At 43.1% G+C, this 23,796-nt stretch overlaps 2 protein-coding genes across 5 annotated transcripts; one reads left to right on the top strand and one right to left on the bottom strand.

The window, feature by feature from the left end:
- Positions 1–3,931: 3,931 nt before the first annotated feature.
- Positions 3,932–12,338, bottom strand: MEIG1 (meiosis/spermiogenesis associated 1). Of its 4 annotated transcripts, none has more exons than XM_063153767.1 (4): positions 12,256–12,338; positions 9,597–9,729; positions 7,599–7,761; positions 3,932–5,568 (listed from the first exon to the last, which is right to left on the bottom strand). In XM_063153767.1, the coding sequence occupies exons 2-4, from the start codon at positions 9,698–9,700 to the stop codon at positions 5,440–5,442; spliced, it is 396 nt and encodes a 131-aa protein (XP_063009837.1). In that variant the 5' UTR covers positions 9,701–9,729; positions 12,256–12,338; the 3' UTR covers positions 3,932–5,439. The 4 variants fall into 4 exon arrangements, with proteins under 4 accessions (XP_063009837.1, XP_063009836.1, XP_063009839.1 ...); XM_063153766.1 differs by lacking the exon at positions 12,256–12,338 and adding an exon at positions 11,765–11,866; XM_063153769.1 differs by lacking the exon at positions 12,256–12,338 and having other exon boundaries at positions 7,599–7,757; positions 9,597–9,731.
- On the top strand, positions 12,007–23,649 carry DCLRE1C (DNA cross-link repair 1C). The gene is made up of 14 exons (XM_063153763.1): positions 12,007–12,120; positions 12,275–12,326; positions 13,920–14,004; positions 15,197–15,256; positions 15,820–15,875; positions 15,954–16,055; positions 16,305–16,377; positions 16,542–16,682; positions 17,198–17,299; positions 17,898–18,034; positions 18,197–18,251; positions 19,822–19,910; positions 20,755–20,855; positions 21,327–23,649. The coding sequence occupies exons 1-14, from the start codon at positions 12,012–12,014 to the stop codon at positions 22,283–22,285; spliced, it is 2,121 nt and encodes a 706-aa protein (XP_063009833.1). The 5' UTR covers positions 12,007–12,011; the 3' UTR covers positions 22,286–23,649.
- The last annotated feature ends 147 nt before the right edge of the window (positions 23,650–23,796 follow it).

The following is a 23,796-nucleotide window of genomic DNA, read 5'->3' as shown; positions in this document are numbered from 1 at the left end:
GACTCAAGTTCCTTCTGAACAAGAGGAACATGGATCTCAGGGAGGTTAGGATAGGAGCTGGCAGGTTCTAACCACCACAGAGCAAGAGCTCCACTGTCTGCAGTTTCAGGAAACCAGAGCCACAGAAAGAAGCTGCTCTGCAGGGACACCAGGCTCTTTTCTCCAGAAACACTGCCCACCCCATGGCTGTGTGGCTGTGCCTGGCTCCAGCCCATCTCTCCAGGCACAGCATCCCAGCCTTTACCTCCTCTCACTCACAGCCCACCTGCTGGCTCCTCCTCGCTCACATCCAGCCCTGCCTGGAACATCCTGTACTTGGCAGGAGGATGCTCCCCAGCACAGCACAGCACAGCAGACATCCTCTAGACACCCAGGAAAACATGAAGAGCTTGACATACCTCCAGTCCCCCTGCTTTTTGCTCCATCCCCCAGCAGCTGGCAGCAGTTTATCCACCCGAGCAGGCCAGCTCCCACTTGGATGAGGTATTTGGGTGCTCCTGCCAAGCAGGAGGAACATCTGCAGCAAGGAGCTGGGACCACATCCTACTTCCCCAACCAGCAAGAGCTGCCAGCAGGGGAGGAGGTTTCTGTGAGCACGAGATTGCTGGCAAAATGCTGATGCATCTGTGTGCTGGACTCTTTAACCTGCTCGTCCTTCCCTGAACCCGTCCCCTTCTTCCCTCCCTTCCCCTTCCCTCTTCTCCTTCTACTTCTGGGCACTCCCTTCCCTGGATCTCCCGTCCCTGGAGCTCCCAGCGCCGAGGGGCTCCGGGGCGTGGGTGCCTCCCCACCATCCCCCGCCTGGGGGAGCCTGCCACAGCCCGTGTGAAACTGCACAGCATCTGCTTCAGTCAATTGTTTGGTTATTCTGTATCACAGAAATAACAAATAACGAGGAAAACAGTGATTTAAACACACAGGCACACAACCATTAATGAGCAGGTGATTAGAGAGACAGGAAGGGAAGGCACAGCTTGCCAGGGCCATTGAAGGAGCTACTCTGGCTTTGCAGAGGATCTGCCTCAATATTGTAACTGGTAAGATGGAGAAAACATGGTTAGTGTGAAATTAGAGGTGTATTTGAGGGAGCTTGAGGGACTGAACAAAACTTACTACAGGATGTTCACAGAAATGACCAAAGACACAGGAAGGGAAGGATCAGGGTGGAACAAGTATGGGAAGGTGACAAAGAAGGAGTTTGGAGGGATCAGACATGACAGCAAGTGTTTGGGCAGGACAATCACCTGGCTGGGCCCTGGGCCTGATCCATGCAGTCTGGCCTGCCTTCTTATTAAATCCCATCCTTGATTGCCTTTGCTGTGTGCCAGGCCCTGGAAAAGACTCAGGGTCTGAGCCAGGGCTGGTTGAAGGAGCCAGGTTAGAGGACACTGGACAGGCTTTTCAAGGGATCCATGAGAGAGGAGTGCCTGTGAAGGCAGAGAGTATGGGAGAGTATTGAGGGGGAAAAAAGACCCACAAAAGTAACAAGCAGCAAAGGTTCTCTATCTCAACACTGAGAGATGTAAATACACTGGCAGAACAAAGCATCCATAACAATGATTATGTTTGTTCAAAGTTACATTGCAGTAATTTTTTGGGTGCCACCCTGGAACTCTGCTGTCAGTAGACATTCCCCAGTCACCATGCCAAATGCTGTTTGTGAGGGTGCTGTGCTTCAGACTTGAATTAAATGCAGTCTCAATTGCAACAAGAAAGAAATTGTGGGGTTTTTTAAAGTAATTACAGTTGCTGACAGGTGTTCAGCACAGGCAGGCTACTGAGAAAGCAGCTCCAATGAATAAGATAAATTCAGTGGAACAGGAGTACCAAGAAAGAACCTGCAAGGAGTGTAGGGCAATTCCGTTCCAGCTGCTTTCAGACACCTTCATTTGTATCAACAATGTGAGGAAAAGCAGCACCAACAGCTGCTGAGTTAGAAAGTTGCTCTTAATGAGTTTTGAGGCCAACCATTTTCAACACTTTGAAACAGTAAACCATGTTTGAAAGCGAAAAGGTTGAGGTTAACTATCTTCAGTGATGGAAAATCAACTGTCCATTTGGATGCCTAAGTGAAAAATCAAAACAATTCTACCATCCTTCTGTGTGGAGCTTTGAGCTGCTGTGACTGCAAAGCAACCAAACAACCATGGTATCACTGTCAGAAAACACTGCTCCAAAATGGATTCCAGCAAAGCCTGAAAAACAGCACAGCAGCCTGGAACACCCCAGGTAGCACTCTTGCCATTTCACATGTAGCAGTCAAACACAAAGTCTGAAAAGTAGATCTTGGAACTTTGTTTTCTCTACTCTTGTGAGCTTCTACAGGCACAGAAAGGATTTATTCTTCTTGTACAAAGCTATGAAGGGAATTAGATCAGGCTTAGGCAGCTGCAATCTAACAGAAAGCCTTGCCACCAGCCATTCCTTGAACTGCTGCCATTGAGAGCAGTACAGTATTCCCTGATAAGAGAAATACCAACAGATAAGTACCTGGAAAAGTATTTTTTGCATAATTACTTTTTACTAAGACTCAAATCAGAAAAATAGCACATATTTTCATCTCTAGGCAATAAAACTTGAAATATGTGCTTTATGTCTTTAAAATTCAGTAAAAGAGTTTGTATAATGATGTTTAGAAATTATTTATGTTGATAAGTACTGTTGTGTCACCCTTAAATGAAGCACAGCTTCCCCAGATTGTTTACTTCTGATATTCCTTCATAACTAAGCTTAAGAGACAAGTGAGCTCACAGCTCTCCACCTGTTAAAACTGAGGTAGGGATATTTCAGTTAAGAAATGTTTCAGATATTTCTCTTATCAGAAGTATCAGATAAGAGAAAACACAGAGTTCTTTTGACAGCTCTTCTGAGTGAAAGATACATCAGCACACAGGCAGCAGGGGAAACCTTGTTGGTGCTCAGGTATCAGCTCCATGCTCAGCCAGCACAGCTGAATGCCAAAGCCTGGTCAGGAGGAGCTTTGGCAGGCTGGAGGAGTGGTCACATCATCTCAAAATCAGCACAAACTGGATGTCAAAGGATGTCAAAGGACAATTATAACTGAAACCAACAGTGCCAGTACAAAATCTGCTGTTTCCCTAATGAACTGAGAGAACTCCCAAATTGACCAGTCTTGACAAAGGCCATTTCTGTAAACTGGTCTTGCTAATCACCAGGCTTGTCTTTCTCTTTCATCCTGTGAGTCTTTTAAATATCACAGTGCCATTCAATCTTTTTTACATTGACAATGCTGAAAAATGTAAGTAATATCTAGGTAATTCAGTCTCAAAGTGGAAAGGATCTGTCAACTCCCATAAAGTGGAACATGAATTCCCATGCTATTCATTTGAAGTGAAATATCCATGGGCTGCATGAAATGCACACTCATGGTTTTAAAACACAGACAGAAGCATCCAGCAATATTGCAGAAATATTGAGGAGTAGTCAGGTAAAATGAGGGAATGCCAGAATAATCTCTTATATGTGTTTCAACTTTTAAAAATCTTTCTTGAAGAAAAAAAGAAAATCACATTAAATCCTAAAAAGTGACCTGCAGTTTTAATTCCTGTTCTCAAATGCTCAACTATATCCTTTTAACAGACTGAGAAAATGACTGTACCAAATGTTCTCACTTCTTCTGTGTGTGCTGATAGCAATAATTTCTGACAATAAATTTGAGCTGGCTATACACCACATCTATTTTTTTGTGAAATTCTTTAAAGGCTGTTTTCATGTCCACTGGAATGTTTTGTTTTTAGGAATCTATAAAGTTTACAAAGTGAGATCCACTAATCTAAAGTGACAAAATAGATGGGCTATCTCATAATTGCTGTTCCCACTATTTAACTGCAAAGTATGCAAAAAGTCCTCTCTTTGAAAAGTACATCCAGAGCACTCCAAGCATAAAAGAAACCATAATGAAAGGCTGAAGTGACATTCATTGCAGCAATGCTTTATTTTCTCTACATTGCAGTAACTCTCTATGCCATTAATACCTTCTGAGAATATAAGTTTCATCGTATCTTTCAGTCATTTCTGTAACAGAGCTCATACAAATTTCAGCTAAAACTTTCCAAGTGGTCTAAATAAGATGAGGAGATCATCAGCAGTCATTGTCAATGAGGTCTTTTAAATATTGCATTCATACTGCTTATTTTGATTAGGAGCTGTAAGTCCTCTATTTCTCATCTTGTGTCTGCTTCCATCTTAGGCTCAAATAAATGAAGAATATTCATGAGACAGGTGGTCAAATGTACACTGCTAACTCGTGCCTAAAACTAAGTTTAGATAGCCTTGGTCAACAGTCTAGAGATAGGAAATATTAATAACAAACTTTTTGTAACTATCTCAAACACACCTGCTGGTTTACATAACAACAGTCTGTTCTGCTGGTCAATTATCAAGAATTTTGGCATCTCAAAGTATTTTAAGTAAATCCCCTCATGAGTGAAGGCAAGTACAGTCCCTCATCTTCATTGAGTGTCTCAGTAGCCCAGGTATAGGCAGCTGCAGAACTGATGTCACAGCAGCACATTCAAAGAAAGCATTACATAGCTGCACTTAAAATTAATTGTGCCCACAATAACTCCTCTCTATTCAGAACAAAGGCTGCCCAAATGCCAGGATCAGGTGTGGATGTTGATAATGTGACATTTGAAGTTAGATGAGATGAATTCTGGACAGAAATCCCACATATCATCTGTGCATGTCACTTTCCCCTAAATATTACTGAGTGTGGATTTCATGTTCTTCCTGGAGTTTTACACTCCATGTTCCCAGCATCTGTGAATCCACAATTCACCCCCCCAAGAAGGCATATGCTACTAAATCAATTAATACTTCCTCTTTGAGTAATTAATACTGGCACCTGACAAAAATACTTTGGGGATAGACAAAAAGACATTTCTGTTGTGACTCTTTCTATCACAATCTCCCAGTCTCAGCACTGGCCATTGTTATTTGATTGTTCAGCATCCTTCACTTAAATTAATTGCTTGTTTTTCTGCTCCAAGGAAATGTCAGTCAGTGCTCTGCCCTCACTGTGGCCCTTTGGAGTCTCATAACCCTTAGCTACCACAAGAGACTGTGGCTAACATTAACCAGTGTCAACTAGATTATATTGTTTGGAATAAAGATTGATGCTTGTACTTACAATGGATGTTATACAGTTAACTGAAATATATGATGCCCATTCACCAGCTTTTTAGCTTTATGTCAAAGCATTTGTAAGCAGGAAAATGAGCAATAAAAAGACTTGTAGTTATAGGAATGAGCAAGTGAAGTTTCTATGTCTATAGTTCAGGCTTCTCTGCATTTCCAGCACTCCCCTTGTATCTAAGCATGACATGAATACTTAAGGTAAACCAGATTACACAGTTCATTTACTTACAGTCTTAAGAAATTATTTATAAAGATAAACCCACCAGAACAGTAACAACTCTAATACACATAAATTTTCACTTTTCGGACATCTTTGTCTTCACATTCTCTTTGCCTGTTGTAATAATAGAATGTATTGTCCCTTCTCTGGAGTTTCTTAACAAATCCAGTTTCTGGCCAGAAATCTACCTACAAGTAGAACAAAAAGGATATAAAATCACCTGAACATGCTCACATTAAATGATGCTTGTGCATGACATTGCAAGGAATATAGAGTATACTTTCATAGGAAACCCTCATTTGCATCTAAATACTATTTTTCTATTAACTTGCTGAACTTTTGAAAACAGATTGAGAACAAGATGACAGAAACCAGTTTTCAGGTTTAGTATAAAGTTATGTGATCTGAAAAGCCTAGAAATAGGAATCCAAGGATATTTAAAAGGCTAATTTAAAATTGGACAAGTCAAAGATTTTTAAACACCTTGTTTAGGAATATAACATTGCTGTTATTCAGTTATTCAGTAATCTGAGAGGCTGCAAGGCTCTGCTTCTGTAAGACTGACATATATTTAAAGATTTCTTTTAGATCCTTCTGACCATGAAAAATGTGCTTTTCATTAGTAATTTAATGAAAATAAAGTAACCTTCACTCTGTATCAGTCTCAAAGACAGTAGGATCAGTCCCACATAAACTCAGCATCACCCTGGTGCTCTTCACTGTTTTACAGTGTAAAGCTTTAAAGACTTCAGCATCTGCACATTCAACAGCTTTATGGCTTCAGTAGCTCTTTCAGCTTGAGCATCTATGACAGCTTCTGATTAAACTAAACCATAAAAATCAGGTAGTAAGCATCTTATTTCTCATCCAGGCAGAGCTGACAGCAGGATGTCAGACTAGAGCATTCTCTAATTGGAGAACCCTAGAAGTGGTTTCATCACTTACCTTTTGGCTTCAGGCACACAGCTGTGTTATTGGCATTGTCTGTCTAAACATAACAGCCTTAATATTCATTCCACCTACATTATAACTGCATCTTTAGTAACAACTGCATTATAGACTAATGTGGACTAAACAAGAAATTTTGGAATATGCAAGTTGAAAGAATCACTGCCAGGCCCTGGCATGCTGGAACTGAATGCTCACTCACATTACAATTAGTCAGTTCTTTAACTCTCATCAGGGTTTAACTACAAGGGGCTGTGCCCTGCCATAAATCTTGAACACACAGACCTACCACAATAATTATGTGATTTCCTTCTGCACTTACTGAAAATTATACCACAGCCTTTGCAGTGGTATCAGAGCCCACAGTAAAATAATAAACTGCATTTTATTATGCACATCAAACTGCATTTGTTATGCACATCAATGTGTTTTGCTGTGTTTTGAGTTAACTGGATGGGGAGTGAGTTTCTTGGAACTTTCTGTTCTTTCTTATGTGCACGGCAGGTCAGCATATTTTAAAAGAGTGTTCTCCATACTATATTTGCTGTTTTAGAAGCTAAATTACAGAGCTGTAATAAAAATGCTATATTGTTTGCTGCATTAACCTGTTGGTTGCTATTTTGAATGTAGAGTAACCATGGAAATTTGGCCACTACTCAATAGCTCATTTGAGGTGCTGGGGAGCATCACTAACAGCTGCAGTGAGCAGAGGCACAAGTCCCTGGTGTTGACAAGAGCCTGTGTCCCAACTGCCTTTAGTACAGCTCAAATATTTCCCTTGTGAACATCATTTTGATAGAGGCCAAGCCCTGAGTGTGCACAAAGCCTAGCACACAATCCAACTGCAAAGTGAAGCAGTAGCATGACACAGGACTGACTCCATGGACAATCAACAAGTTTCCCATCAAGTCCATTGACAGACTAAGGGGAAGCTTCAGAGTGCTCACTTTGAAATGTTTCTTTCCTGAACACTGAATGATTCCTTTGGAGATGAGCTACATCTGTTCAAAGAGATCTGTGATGCTTCTAAATGCATCAGAGATGGGGAACAAAACACAGGCTGGGGAGTGTTTCTGCTTCACTTCTGTGAAATGAGTTATTCTACACAGTTAACAACTGCTCAAGAATTCAAGTCAGACCTGTGAGGAAATACACTGCATCAGAACTTAGCCTAAAGGAAAGGAAATAAGCAGCACCTCCATTTTTATTTAATCATTTTGTATGAGACAGAAGTTTAAAGTAGTAACTCTTACAAAGTTCTAAATCTTACCTGTTCAACTTGTTTTACTTGTTTATATTCCACCTCATCTCTGTATCCAGCTTGCTGAAATCTGTATAAGTTCTCTACAACATCTGACCATGTCTTGGCACGACGCACAGATTTTGGTTTGATGTCAGCTTCAGTGGTGACTTCAGAATCTTTAGGCATCTTCCTGAAATTAAACTTAAAAAATTAAATAGAGAAGACAGAAGCAAGTGATTTTGTTGGGGACATAGAGTAATGGATAGAACAAAATTTTAAAATAAAGGAATTACAGAGTTCAAAGTCTGAGGTTAAAAAAGGAAAAAGTTACAAGCAGTTGGAATCCAATTAAATGCATTGCTTGATGTCAAACCCAACTCATCTGTACTTTTGTACATATTTTGACTCAACCCTCCTAAAATTTAACTGTGCATATTGATTAATTAAAAAAAAATACTAAATGCAGTAATTTTGAATTTCACATCTTTGCAGTTGTTGTCCCCTTGGGGCAGGCAGGCAAATTTCCAGATTTTTCTTTCTTGCTCCTGTAGGGGCACCAAACTGGGAACCACAGAATGAAGCTCTGGGCTGTTACTGAAGAACAGCAAACACTCAGGATGGAAGAGGAGGGGAAAGGAGAAATGCACAGTCAGTGACATGGCCACAGTCATGGCCTCTGATGAGGTCTTCAGAGATAAACTGGATAAGGAGATCCAGTTTATCTCCTTATCCACAACCTGCCAGAATTCTTGTTTTCTACCTTTGCCCTAGCAAACAGACTGCCACTGACTTCTTCCTCACACAAAACCCATTTGTTCAGTCTGCTGAGACACAGCAAACAGGTTAATCAGCTGCTAAACCTGAATAGAGCAGAACTGGGACAAGCTGAAACTCAAATTGAAAAGAAAATTCATTAAATAGATAAATGAGGAAAAAACCCAAACAAACTAAAAACAACAGCAACAAAAAAGCAATTAAAAATTGCAGACAGTGGATACTTACCAGGGATGGATTTGAACTACATTAAAAAAATAAATAATTTGATTTCTGAATTTCATTGTATTTGCTTTCCTAAGCATATCTTATTTTGCTGCTCAAATAGAACTGTTGTTGCTTCTGCCAGCAAAACACACCCATCACTATCATGCCTAGCAGGAATGATCAGAGATGAGTCCTTTCCCAGTTTTGAAATGTCACCAAGCTTCAGCTGCATAACTAGGAAAGGATCTCCAAGGAATTAAAGCTTCTGGATTTTGCAGTGAGAGGATGAATACCTTCCTTCCCTGTGGGTACCATGCTACATCCAAGCCTTGCCCAATTTCTTTATTTGGCAAATTCCTATATCAACAGAGAGCTTGAAAAGTTGAATGCTGAAATCATATCAAATGCAAAATGTCATCAGTCTTTTAGAAAAGCAGAAATTGGAAAAAAAGTCTTGCAGCACATGATAAAAATATTTGGGAGAATTCTATCAAGAATTGTTGTTATCACAATGTGGACTAGCAGAAAGAAATCTGCACACCTGTCACCTGTTTGTATGAGAGCCAGCAGCAGACAAAGAAAGGGCCTTTCATCTCTTATCAAATACATTTATTAGAGACCAATAAAAAATGTAAAAGGGCATTTTTCTGGCACCACTGAACCATTTCTTGCAGTTCAGTATTCCAAGCTTTCTTTTACCAGGCACTGCAGCAGTTTTCAATGGAAAGCAGCCATTCACTAAACTAAAAATGTAACTTTCCCACCTGGTTATGAGGTATCAAATACCAATTAACAGGATAAGCACAGATCCTTATTCTAAATTCAGGGTATAAGTAGGGTAAGTTTGTTTCTCCTGTGCTGCAAAGGGCTCTTTTGTAGCCATCACAGGATTTTTCAAGCTCTGTATTTTTTATCAGTTTTATCAGTTTGATGAGAACTGTTGTCAGTCAATATTAACTTTAGACAGTCAATATGATGAGCAATAATATTAGATCCTAATAAATGCTAAGCCAGAATAAAATGAAGTGTCCTGTGATAACTTACATGTCCTCAGTGTTAAGTGCTTCCTTACTGGACATGCTGGATTCACCTAATGAAGGTTTTTCTTCAACACATGTGGGTGGGTCTGGCTCTTCTTGAGTCACCATTAATTCACAGTGCCTGTCCACAGGCCTTCCTGCCCAAAAAAATAAAGATCATTCATTGAAAGTTCCAGCTTAGTGAATTCACATAATGAAAGCATCTCATCTTAGGGCTGCTATTTAAAACTTGTACTCTGTGTCTATTGTGTGTCCAAATGCCAGGCACAGAGCTGTTTTCATTGTACCAGAGCAGGGGACAGCTGTACTCCAGCCAGGAATTCAGGGAAGGGATGAAAGACAACAGACAGACAAAGGCAAATAAAGAAAACAAGAGAATGGTAAGAAATATTCAGTTTTATATTAACATTTTTATTTAAGGGGAATTTTTGAACAGTGAAGTGGACTTTTGAGCAGTGAAGTCCCTTTGCTGAGATGACAGTTTGCCAGCTCCTAATTTAGGGTAAACAGTGAGTGATTTGGCCTTGGGAACACATTTTTTGATGTTAATCATAACACTGTGGAATCCTAACCAGCCTGGGTTCACTGATGGTGGTTTCCTGAACAGTTACACAAGCTGTGAGGGTTTGTGGGAGGAAAGTGTCTGCTCCCCTAGGGCATCTGCCCAAGGAGCACTTTCACTGCAACATGGGGTTACAGGAAAGGGAGGAAGACATAAAACAACATATGGGGACTCAAACCTGAGCAGCAAATGAGGAAAGTGATGATGAGAACCACACCTATGGTGTGTGAAGAGTGTGAGAATGTTTATTCCAACAAGGTTACCTGATTAGGGACCTTGTCCGTTGGGAAATTTGGGAAAAAGGGGAAAACAAACAAAAAATGCAGAAATTTGGATCCGACAAAACAAACACTGATAAACAAACCTCAACTCCAGCACTAATAGATGCTGAAGTTCATGAAATTACAGGAATGACATCCAGGGAGACCAACCTGGACTTTGCACCAGTAAGATTTAACCAGGGGGGGCCCAGACTTAGAGAGGTGTGGGAATCCATGGAACTGTATAGATCTCTGTGAGGAAGGTGCAGGAGCAGTGAGAAAAAAAGATGGGAATTTCTGTGAAAGTATAAAATAAACCTGTCCTGTGTAAAACAGGACCAGTCAGTATGACCTGTCCAGCAAAGCCTCACACCTGATCATCACAGACCGTCCTACCCTTTTGTATCTTCTTCAATCTTAACTGTCTCCCTGCACAAACTCTGTATTCCACATGTGTGTGTGCTGCAAGGACAAAGTGCCAGCTCCTGGTGACATCTGTGTATGAGTGAACACTGGTGCCAGGTCTGGCAGTCAGGCTGGGGGTATGAGCACTTATGATATCTGGAATAGGTGGGGGCACTAAATTTCCATCCACTGGAGCAGGAACAGGATGAATCCTGAAAAATTCGCCACTGGGGGAGGGCTGTCATGAGTGAGGGGCTCCAGGTGGAGCAGGACTGTGGCTCACAGCCTGTGTGCCTGCTGCTGGGGAGGAGTGGTGTCTGTACCTTCACCCTTTTTGGTACACCTACGGTGCACGCCCATATTCAGCCGCAAACTTGAAGGTGAAGAGGAGGGGCACCTCGGCTCCAGGCCAGGGTATCCAGCGGGACAGGGAGCCCTGCTGCATCCCCAGCCCGGACAAGGAGCACCACGGCCCCAGGCAGGCGAGGCCCTGGGGCACAGCAGTGGGAGGAGATGGCGGTACCGCCTACATCACTCAAGTCGGCAAACACAAGACCTGCTTGGGGTCTCAGAAGAGCCAGTAACAGATTTCAGAGGATGTCAAGGGGTTGGAAAGGCCCTTAAAAATAATCTCGTTCAGACACCTTCAGCGAGATCAGGTTGGTCAAAGCCCCATCCAACCTGGCCTTGAACTGTCCCAGAGCTGGGGCAGCACAACCTCCCTGGGAAACCTGTCCCAGCGCCCCACTGCCCGCACTGTAAAATAATTCTTCCCAATACCTAATCCAAGTTCCCCTCCTTCCAGTGGCTTCTACCTACTCTACCCTACAGTTCCCTGTACATCCCGAGATGCTCAGGCAGACGTCCCGGCCTGCACCCGTAACTGCGCTGCGACCGTAACTTCACCCTGCTCCCACCGCTCACGCAGCCCTTAAGGAAGCCCACCTCCGTTCAAGAGACGCAAAACGGGGACTTTTCCCAGGCGGGGCGGGGCGAGGCGGCGGCCGAGGCGCGATGGCGGCGCCCTCACGGCCTCCCCCCAGCCCCTCACGGCGCCAACGGTCGCCAGGCAACCGCCCGCCATGGCCTCTTTAAAAAGGCCGTGCCCGCCCCTGATAGGCCGGCGCGGGGCGGGGTCGCCTCGTGATTGGCTGGGGGCCGGGCGGGCAGGCGGAAGCGCGCGGCGCCCGCCATGAGCCGTTTCGGGGGCCGCACGCGCGAGTACCCGGCGCTGTCCATCGACCGCTTCGACCACGACAACCTCCGCGCGCGGGCCTTCTTCCTGTCGCACTGCCACAAGGGTGAGGGCCCGCCGGCAGCGACCCCGACACCGCCGGTCCCTCCGCCACCCCGCGTGTTCCTCCGTCACCCCGCGTGTCCCTCCCCCTGCGCCTCCCTCTGTCCGGTGTCCCCGCCCCGCGTGTCCCCCGGCTGACCCCGTGCCTCTCTCCGCAGATCACATGGTGGGGCTGCGGGCGACCGCCCTGAAGCGGCGGCTGGAGGGCAGGTACGGGCTGGAGGCGGGGCGGCCTCGGGGGGAGGCGGCCTGAGGGGGGAGGCGGCAAAGCTTGAGCTGAACAGCGGGAGGAGCTGCCGCGGGTCATCAGTGCCAGGGTAGGAACGGGACAGGGGCACCTCCCACTACAGCTGGCCTCGGACTCTTTCAGGGATGGGGTATCCGCAGTTTCTCCGGGTAGTTTGTTCCAGTGCCTCACCATCCTCGCTCGTTGTAAAAAATGTCTTCCTTGTATCTCATCTAGGCCTGCCCCCGCTCAATTTGAAGTCAGTCCCCTTGTCCACACCGTGTCGTTGTAGAAAGTCCCTCTCTATAATACTTAAAAGCTCCTTTTAAATATCAAATGGTAGCAGTAATGTCCCCCCAGAATTTTCTCTTCTCTAGGCTGAAGGACCCCAGCTATCTCAGCCTGTCTCCATAGCAAAGGTGCTCCAGCGCTGTGAGCATCCTGCTGGTCCCCTCTGCACCTGCCCCAACAGGTCCCTGTCCCTGTGCAGACCCCCCTGCCCTGTCCTGCTGCCCAGTCCTGGTGATGCAGCCCAGGGTAAGATTGGCTTTCTGGGCTGCATGTGCACACTGCTGGCTCATGGCCACCCTCTCATCCACCAGTACCCCAAATCTTCTGCAGGGCTGCTGTTAACCCATTTATCCCTCAGTCTGTTTTGATAGCAGGGGTTGCCCAGACTCGGGTACACTTGGCCTTGTTGAACTCCATGATGTTCATGAGCTTGATGAGGATCTCTGGAAGTGTTCAGTGCTGTGCCTGTGCAGTGAAAGGGCCAGCTGTGCTCTCTGAGGTGTATAAGCAAGCAGGTAACCAGCACTTTAAAGGAGACAGTTATTCCCCTCTGGCTATTATCTGTGAGACTTTCAGGGGTACTGTGTCCAGCCTGGGCTCCCCTGGATGGTAAATTGATAGGTGTCAGCATCAGCACGCTGGTCTGGGGCCAGGGCTGAGTGATGTGTGAGGAGAGGCTGGGAGAGCTGGATGTCTTCAGCCTTAGGAGTAGGAGACAATAATTTATCACTGCTTGCAGGAAGGGTAGAGGAGCTGGAGCCAGACTTTTCATGGAAGTGCATAAAGAAAAGGCAAGAGACACCTTTTTCACCATGAGGATGACAAATGTGGCAATGAGCCCAGGGAGGTTGTGGGCCAGTTCCTAGGCTCTCTTTGATTTATTAGAGTAGATATTGCATCTCCTCTGATGCAAGCAGAGAATCTCTTTGCTCATCAGGTCTCTGTGCAACAGCTCAAGCATCATGAGGAGTATTGTGTGTTCTGCTGTGTGCTGGCTGTGCCTAGTGCCTGTTCCAGGGCTGTGTGCAGGGGTAGAGAAACAGCAGATAGGTCATGACCATGTACCACAGGCTGCATTTGTGTCTGCAAACCATGCAGGCAGGGGTAGGTTTGGGTTTGCTGTGCTGAGGAGAAGCCTGCAGGCTTCCAGCTCTGCAGCTCTCCTCACATGAGAGGTTTCTGAGGGCAGGGTTTGATGTTCTGGGTGCCAGGTGCTGATGTGTTGTTAGATTGTTCCTCGTGTCTATTTTAAAAAACACTTATCTGTGTTTTTTGTCTCCTCACAGCTTGAAAGTTAAACTGTACTGCTCACCAGTAACTAAGGAATTGTTGTTGACTAACTGGAAATACAAGTTTTGGGAGAATCATATTGTGAGTTTGTGTTTACTTTGAAAATAGCGCTTTCCAAGCAGTGGTTCTGAGAAAGAAGCAGCTCCCTGCTCCTCAGGAGTGTCTGAATATTGGTGTTGATAGAGTGTTTCAGGGCTTAAGTGCCAACAATGTGCCTTTCCTGCTGCTTGATATGTGGCATTGCTTTATTGCTGGTTGTTGTTGAATTATTTTCCCCCCCCACAAAATATTTCCTTCTCTCCCAACTTCAGCTTTACGTGGCCTTCATCCTTACATTGATCACTTGTACATTTGAATTTGTATTCATTTTCTGACCTTGTTCGTGTCTCTTTGCTTCTGTCCTTTATTTCTCTTTGGCTTCATTGAAAGTCTCTTTTTGCTTGGAGTGCATATAATCTGAAGTTATATGAATTTCTGATTGCTTTTTGGAAAATGGACTGTAACATGAAGAAGTCGTAGTATAAAATCACTGAAAATTTTCATAAATTTACATGATTTGCAGTGTTTGGAGCCAGAGTGCAAAGGATCAGTGTTATTTACAGGTGCAACTTGGAGTTATTTCCTTCCCTTTGCAGATGCAGGCATTATAAAACACAACATGTGTTTTTTTACAGAAATAAAAATAATTATACCATAATTATTATATCTATTCATATAATATATTATTATATATTATAATAGTTACATAATAATTATTAATTATAAAATAGGCATCATAAAACAGAACATGAGGTTTTTTTACAGAAATAAAAATAATTATCTCTGCACAAATACAGGAATATGTCCTTCCTGTGATTTGTGGGCTCTGCTTCTGGTATTGGAGGCAGTGGGAAGTCCTGCAGCACAGAGATGTCCTAGCAAGATCCACTGCTGTGGGACTGGGATTTTGGGCTTTGCAGTCATCCAAAAATAAGGCATGTGATCCATCCAGAGGAACAAGAGCTGTTGCTGATAGAACTCCAACATGCTCTAACTCTTTTAGGCATGTACACCTTGCCTGAGGTATCTCCATTTAATTTTTAGATAATTTTAAGGAAAGTTTATTCCACTGGAAATGGAAATTTATGACTTACTATGGGAAAATGAGTTTAATTTTACAGCTTAGCATTAGCCACAGTGAATGCTACAGATGTCTACATAATAAATAACTAGACATAAACATGAAACAGAGTGTTCAGTAAATCCTATAATGCAATTAATCATTTTGTTACAGGTTGCATTGGAAGTTGAAACACCAACTCAGATTACTTTAGAAGATGAAACATCTGGTGAGGTAAGTTACAGGAAAAAAAGATTCGTGTCAGTCATGGGCAGCAATGCTGTTTACATGAGTACAGGAAACACAGCTGCAGCATCTGAGGTGCACAAGCTATTTTTAAAATGCATGTGCCCCTCCTCTCCTGTAGTGACAGAAAAAGGGGTGGTAGTTCTAAACTAAAAAAGGCTGGATTCAGACTAGATAGAAGGAAGAAGCATTTTACAATGAAACACTCAAGGTCAGGATGAGGCTCTGAGCAGTCTGATCTAGTTGAAGATGTCCCTGCTTATTGCAGGGGAGTTGGACTGGATGAACTTTAAAGGCCCCTTCAAACCCAAACTATTCTGTTATTGCTTACCAAGTATGTAGAACTGTCTTCTGTCCAACTTGCTTTATGAGCACCATACAATTCTGCCATGACAGGATGGTGGCTGCAGTGTGAAGAGACTCTCTGGTTTTAAAGCAATGCTAAATGCTGCAGGAGGCTGTGGGGAGTAATGCCTTGCTCTCACTGTGCTGACAAAAGTACTGGTAGTACTCACTACAGTCTGAAAATAATGCTCACCCCTCTTTTCCAGAAAGAAGATGTGGTGGTGACACTTCTGCCAGCTGGTCACTGTCCAGGTTCAGTCATGTATGTCCTTTCAACACTTTAAATGTTTCCTCACCTGGCATTTAATGAGGACTTTGACCCAAATGTTGCTGTCTGCAGGTTTCTGTTTGAAGGTGAGAATGGCACTGTGTTGTACACAGGAGATTTCAGGCTTGCAAAAGGAGAAGCAGCCAGAATGGAGCTTTTGCATTCAGGGACCAGGTGAGCTATTTGTGGGATATAAAAAGAACAGAAGATCATATGGCATGGGCAATTTGGCTAGGTATTCATTATTTTTTCCACATTTTTTAGTCTAGATTAAATATAATTGCAATACTGCAGTTACAAGCCCTCTTTGACGTATTCTTTGTAATGAAGAGGTTGAATTACCTCCTTTTGCAGAGAGAGGAAGTGGTGTGTCTTAGCACTGTGGTAAAATGTTTACTCTGATATCACATTTCTCTCCTCCAGGGTAAAAGACATCCAGAGTGTGTATTTGGACACTACTTTTTGTGATCCCAAATTTTATCACATACCAAGCCGGGTAAGTCTAATAAATTGTGAGAAGAAAGGCCCTTAAAAGTGTTAATTAATTAACTGCCCCTTTGTTAGGAAGGTCTTACAAGGCAGTGCCATTTTCCATTACTAAATCACAACACTTTGGAAGTATCTTCCAAGGTGTTTGACAGCACTTTCCACACTTTTCAGGAGGAATGTTTAAATGGGATCTTAGAGTTGGTGCGAAGCTGGACCTCACTGTCTCGTAATCATGTTGTGTGGCTGAACTGCAAAGCTGCTTATGGATATGAGTATTTATTCATAAACCTCAGCGAGGAACTTGGAATCAAGGTAATGTTTCTCCAATTGCTGCTTTGGAACAGATCCTCAGTGATGATGTGGGCAGCACTGAGCTGGCAATGGCTGTTCAGAGGCTGCTCTAGGTCACAGTCATGCCTGTTTCATTAACTTCCCTTGAAAAGTGCAGTTGTGCTCAGAATGAGGTAACTAGTTGACTTCAGTCTGGAACATCTGGACTTTCCAAAGAGAAGTTAATTCCCAGTTTTCAAGCTCAGTGTTTACCTCACTCCCTTTTATTTTGTGCATGATAAAAGTCATTTGCATACAGCATTAATAGTATATATATTCTGATTTTCTCATGAGTATTCATCCTTCTTTAGTATAGGTAATATATTCTACTTGTTCTAGATGTCCAAGTTTTGGCTGACACGTCTCTGCTTGGACATTATTGGGAGCAATAATTTCAATTCCTGCCAGCATTTGGGCAGAGCAGAATGACATCTATACAGCTGCTCCAGCTGCAGTCTGGCAACCACTAATAAAGAGTAAACTCTGGCTTTCTCCAGGTGCACACAAACAAGCTTGATATGTTCAGGAACATGCCAGAAATCCTGTGCCACGTTACCACAGACCAGCGCACGCAGATCCACGCCTGCCGCCATCCTCGGGTGCGTTCGTTCTGCAAAGCCTCCCCTGGCCTTGCTCTGAAAGTGAAAATGTGGTTATAGGTGCTGGTGTCTGGGGCCTCTTGGGTTAATGAAGACTGGTGAAATGGTGACTTAATGTTAAGCAGAGTGAAAACCTTAGTTAGTGGGTTGAAGTTGTTTTGTTTTTTAAGAAAAAAAAGGGAAAAATATATTAGCTTATGCTATAAGTAATTTAACTGTATTTGAAGCCTGAAAATTGTTTTTAAGTGAAGAAGTGAACAAGCAGCTGAGTAGATCAATCAGGTGTTGCCCATTTCAGTGTATCAAAGGCAGCTCAGATGGTGCCTTTGTGGCTTTAGCATGTGGCCATCCATTTCCAGGATGTCTCTCAGGCTGGGGGCTCCAGTTTGGAGGAACACAGGTAGAACCTGAGATGGCACACTGGGGCATTGATCTCTGACTGATTCACTTTGCCAGCTGCACTAAAGAACCAAGGTGTGGCAGGGTCTTTCAAGGGAATTACAAGTGAGAGAGGAACCTTGTTTGGCTAGATACTATGCTACTTAATTTCTGGGTAAAAAAGGTCACTGTTGAACTTAATTTTATATCCATTGGACAGGATGATGACTGCTTCCGAGGGAACAGACTGCCCTGTGGGATGACTTGCCTCAATGGAACTCCCTTGCATGTAATCAGCATCAAACCCTCCACAATGTGGTTTGGGGAAAGGAAAAAGAAAACCAACGTAATAGTGAGGTGAGCATTTGGGCCACACAGAAACCTGTTACTTCAGGATTGTATCTTGCCTGATATGTGTATAATTGAATCTCAGAATGGACTTCAAGAGTGGGTTATGCTGGTCTGTTGACCAGGATGAAGAGCAATTACCTAATTTCTGTGCCTCTTCTGTTTTTTTAGGACTGGGGAGAGAACGTACAGAGCTTGTTTCTCTTTCCACTCTTCATACAGTGAGGTTTGTATGCTTCTAGTACTGAGTATACATTGATTAAGAAAATGTAAAAGGGTTTTGATTATTCTGGAGTGGATGACATGACTTATCATAATAAGAAAAAATCCTGTCAGTAATAAGACGTAAGGAGATAGGAAGTTCTGAATGCTGATGACAGAGAAATTAGTTTTAATATAGCTGCAGAGGAACTTGTTAAAGTAGGGCAGGATTACAAGCCTATTTCCTACTCTCTGTTCTCAATATATAGATCACTTCTACAATTGTTTTGACTGGCTTTCTATTTTAGATTATTGTGTAACTATGCAATGCTTAAAGCATGGAGTTTTAGTTTACAATATGTTGTTTGTCTGCTCTGACTTAGATTTGGGTGGGTTTGCCTTCTTTTCTCAGCCCACATATTTAAACCAAATTTTCTCTCACCTGACTGCTGCTCTTGCCCCTTTTCCTGTGTTAAAAGACTAAAAGGAAATTGGTCATGGCAGCATCCTCCCCACAATCACACACTTTCATTTAACATGACTTGATACAGCTCAAAAAACACTACTTTCTCCTAAGAAATTGAACTGAAACTGGATCAGTGCTAACAATGAACTGTCACAAAGTCTTGCACTACAAAATGGGGGAAGGCAGTACTGTTTTTAACCTCCTGGTTAAATTTAAATTTGCTCTGCCATGTAGAATTTTAAATGGAGGTACCAGTGTGGAATTTGCTGGTGGAATATGGGAAGTAGTGTAACTCTAACACTCCTACCTCCACATGCAAAAATAGATGGGTCCTTGTCCTGGTTTGAGACAATTTAAAGGAGAACACAAGTTGTCTCTCTTTACAGGTTCAACTAATCCCTTTCCAACAGTAAGGAATGAACAGGAGTAGATAGAAGTGAAAAAACAAGAATTTCCTAACAAGTGCACCAGCAACAGGATAAAATAACAGTAAATAATTTCTAGATACAAAATTGCAATTACATTATTGGTCACCCCAGGACAGCCCTGCTGTCTGTACAGATAGCAGTGTAACCTGCAGCCTGCAAGTGTTTCCAGTGCTCAGCAGGAGTGCCCCAAACCAGACACAATTCCTGCAGAAATTTACTGGAGATAATTTAGAAGATGACAGAATAAGGCTTGGAAAAAACAGTGTGTTTTGTCATAATGGGCATTTACAGGGTACTTCAGGAGAGACTTTAGGAATAGGAAAGGAATACCTGATCTGCATAACTGGAGACTTGAACTCCAGTAAGAAAAATGTGTATTTGAGAAGATGAGCAGCAGTAAGGACAAAAGGACAGGGAACCAGTGGATCACATTCCAGGTGTGCCCAGCCATTTCTTTCAGGGACAGGGATGGTCTTGTGTAGTGCTTGATAATTGCAGGGAGGTGTTAGGTGAGGCTGAGTTCTCAGGCCTGTTTCCTTGTTCCAGAGATCCCCACTTTGACAGAGTCATGGGCTGCACTGGTCTCTTCATAAAGACCACTAGTAGTACTTTTGGATGTGCTTGAATCAGTTCTGCCTTTAAGTGACATTCTTAACTGTTGATGTCATTTGTTAAATTGCTTCTTCTTTTCTGGAATTCAGATCAAGGATTTCCTGAGCTACATCTGTCCTGTGAATGTGTATCCCAATGTGCTGCCAGTGGGTGGGACAGAGGATAAAGTTATGGAAATGTAAGTGACAAGGGGCTGCTGGAGGGAGGGGATCCAAACTCTGTTCCTGTAAGGACAATTCCCCTCCTGAATCCCAGCCTCTCAGGCTTGGCTTTACTTGTCTGATAATTCAGATTTTCTTTCTATGTCCAGTCCCACAGACTTGGGCTTTCTGAAGCATACATTTATGTTGAGCTGAGTCTCAGAGTTTGTATTCTACTTCTGTCTGTGTGTAGAGGCTTTTCTGCTGGTAAACTCTGTTTGGGAGGAAGCTGAATACAGATTCATCTCACTCTGTTCTGTGACCCATTTCTATTTGTCATTGCTACTTCTCAGAAGTTTCTTTTAAAGGTGGTTTCTCTGGGGACTTGAACTCCTCCCCTGCACAGCAGAGAGGCCAGTTCTGCTGTGCTGCTGTACATGTTGGCAGCTTAAAAAGCACCCTCAGGGAGCAGGACAGCTGTGGTGTGTCAGTCTGGACAGAACAAAGATCCCTGTTCCTTTTTCCTTTCCTCCTTAGTAAGAAAGGAGAATTCCACTTAATTATCACTGAATAAAACTGTAGTCAGATTTTGAACCGTCAGCTTGTCTTCTGTAAGGAAGGAACTACAGGATACTTTCCAAAAAAAGGAAACATGTTTTAAGGTAAATATTGAAAAGACAGATTTCCACCTTTCAGCTGCTGAAGCTCACCAATGAGTCAAGGACTTTGCCTTTGGTATTGCTGCCTTTGCTTTAATATTTTTGCTGCAGTGCCTATGAAAGGCATGGAGCAGTGTATTTAAAACAAGTTAAAGGATTTACTTTGGCTCCCAAAAGCATCTGCTGAGTTCTAAATATTAACTGCTTTTCTCATTCCCTTCAGATTAAAGCCATTATGCAGGTCATACAGGAGAATCATGGAACCCAGGTACAAGCCCTTAGGAACCCTGAAGAGAGCCCACAAGAGAGAATTATCTGATACAGGTAAAGGTTCTGCTGCTGCTACTGCACCTTAAATGGAAGTCTGAGACTAAGCAGAGGTGCCAAAAGCTTTGGTGTTCACCACAGCCTGTGTGTGTGTTCAAAGCAACAGCTGGGAAGGAGAAATAGAAATTATGTGAACTTGGGTCTTAGGAGGATGAGAGAGCACTAACTGTGTGCAAACACACTTGTTTGCAGTCTTAAAATGTACTTAATGCTCAACAGCCCTGTAAGTTTTTGGATGGAGTTTGTTCCCTCAGTCCCAGACCAGCCCTAGGAAAGCTTGCACTGTGTCTGTCAGGCACTGTGCTAGACAAGGCAAACACTGCCAATATCATCCTGCAAAATCTCCAGCTGTGTTAAAGAATATTTTCCTCAATTTATACTAAATGAATTTTTATTGAAACTTTGCTCTCAATAAGATTTTAGCAGAGATGTGAACTTTTCTTAGTGATCTTGTTTGTTTCTTGCCAGATGAAGATGATCTCTTTGATTCAGAATTAATTTCCACAAGGCCTAAGATTCCAAAACAGCAGAGAGGAGAGAGCAGGCCCTCCAGCACAGGACAGGCTGAAAACTCTGAAGGAAACATTAATGAGAGCACAGAAAGTTACAGAGAGACCACAACTTACACCTCCCTCAAGGTAGACTTTGTGGACTGTGAAGAATCAAATGATGATGATGATGATGATGATGAAGAACCTGAAAAAAATACAGTTCAGTTTCTTTCCCATGAGCCAGATGGCACTTCCACAGCCAATTTCAATGGAGTAACAAGTGACCAGCAGGAGTCTAATGCCAATGTCCCTTGCTGGGATGAATTTTTTACAGGTAATAAACTAGAGGAGAGCTCTGAAAATGAGGACAACCTCCCATCTTCAGCAGATGCTGGTGGGTCCCAGTCACTCTTCAGTGATTCAGATGGAGTAAGTGACTCAACACACATCTCCTCCCAAAATTCTTCTCAGTCAACACACATCTCAGAGCAGGGGAGCCAGGGCTGGGACAGCCAGATGGACACAGTGCTCATCAGCTCCCAGGAGAGAAGTGCCCTGGAGCTCAGCACGGGTGGGAGCAGAGCAGTGGTGCCTGTGCTGCAGGACAGTCCCAGGGACACTCAGCTGGACAGCAGCAGGGGGCAGCCACCAGCTCAGGACAGACCTTGTGCCCACGATGGTGCCTGTGGCTGGAAGAGCAAAGGCTGTGAGAAAGCTGCAGAAGATGGCACTGCCCACGTTCAGGATGTGCTGGCAGAAATAAGTGACAGCTCCAGGACTCCTGACCTGGAGCTGAGGAGGGACTCCCAGAGCTCCTCTGACTTTGAAATTCCCTTGACTCCTGGTGCTGAAGCACCTCAGCCAGATAAACTGCACCATTTATACAAGAAGCTTGCAGCAGGTGAAAACATAGTCAATGAGAAGAAAGTCTCCTGAGAGCAGGTATAACTGATTACCTTGTGGTAATACCCAGCATGTCTATCAGTACCTGAATTATTTTTCTCTTTCCTGCTGGTTACTGTCTGCAGCTATGCTGAGTCATGCTTTATTCAGAATTATCTTACTGTCAGAAGCAGGAATTTGTAGCCTTTGTACCTTTACTGTTCCTTCCATGAAATACTGAAAAGGAAATATTCCCAGGAGGGACAGTAAAAGCCTTCTACCTCCCAAGGTTCAATTCTCCAGGACTGTAAGTAGATAAAAAATGGACCAGACAAAACTAAAGGTAAGACACTAAATGAAATTTAGTGTTTATCATGAGCTCTAAGAGTTTGCCTTTGTAATGTGATCTCAGGTTTTAATACAATAGCACACTATTAACTGGGGGGAGGAAGACCTAAGAATGACCATGCAAACAAGGCAGTTGTAATTTGGCTTTAATCCCTATTACCATTGTTTATCATTATTATAACAATTTAATCAGTCCTCACTGCAGTTATTTTTAAAAATAACTGCAGAACAGATTAGAGAATTACTGAGGTTGTGAGGGGGTTTTAATTTGTTTTAAACCAAATTGTTCATTTCAAAAAGTCTCTTGACACTGAGCTTTAACTCCTGAGTCAGGTACTGCAGACTGCTGTCTGTGCTTCACCTCCAACTGCAAACAACTTGTCATCACTTCCTCTGTGTTCTGGTTTGTTCTGAATTTCTTCAGAAGAATTTAAAATCCTGTGGTTCTCAAGTTACCAGCCCTGTCCTGCTCTGGCAGGTAACTCAGCCACAGAAGGTGACCTGGTCCCAGACAGGCTCTTGTACTACAAAACTTCACCTCCTCTGCAACACTGTAGACTTCACTGTTTTAAATCAAGACAATACATTTTCCATGCACATGTGCCATCATAACTGCCAAAATTCTTAGCTTCTAACATAAAAATGTAATTCAGGTTTTTCCTAGAGTGCCTACAAAATATCTAAACCACAGAAGTCATCTAAAAATCCCTGAGCTTTTCCATCAAAGTTCTTAAGTCCCAAAGAATGAAACATAATTTAGCACAACATCCCTCCCCTCTGAGTGTGCCTTCAGTTGCTGTGCCATGGTTAGTGACATGTGAATGTTAAACCAACCAGCATTCTGCCACAGGGAACAGAGGCAGGAGGGACAAAGCACTGCCACAATCTCTGGATGATTCTAAGGATATTAAAGAGCCAGTATTTCTCCACTGTCACCTTTCCTGCTGTTTGTGGGATTTGTTAACTTAAATTCCAAATGTGATCTACCAACTTTGGGGTTTTTTAGCAAGCCTGAGTGAGTGGAACTGCTGTTGGAACTACCTCTGTGAATAAAGTCAGACAAAACAGAACCTCTTGTGTTGGCTCATTTCATATCTGAAAACTGTGCACGTAATTTCAAGGCTGCCTTGAACAGAAAGCTCAAATATAGAAGAATCCAGTCTGTTCAGGCAAGTGTTAATTTATAGCAGTTCTCACCAGCCCTAAACTGAAAACAC

Source organism: Melospiza melodia, chromosome 4, assembly GCF_035770615.1.
Source record: "Melospiza melodia melodia isolate bMelMel2 chromosome 4, bMelMel2.pri, whole genome shotgun sequence".
In the NCBI taxonomy this organism is placed as follows: domain Eukaryota; kingdom Metazoa; phylum Chordata; class Aves; order Passeriformes; family Passerellidae; genus Melospiza; species Melospiza melodia.
This window is presented reverse-complemented; position numbering and strand designations above follow the sequence as displayed.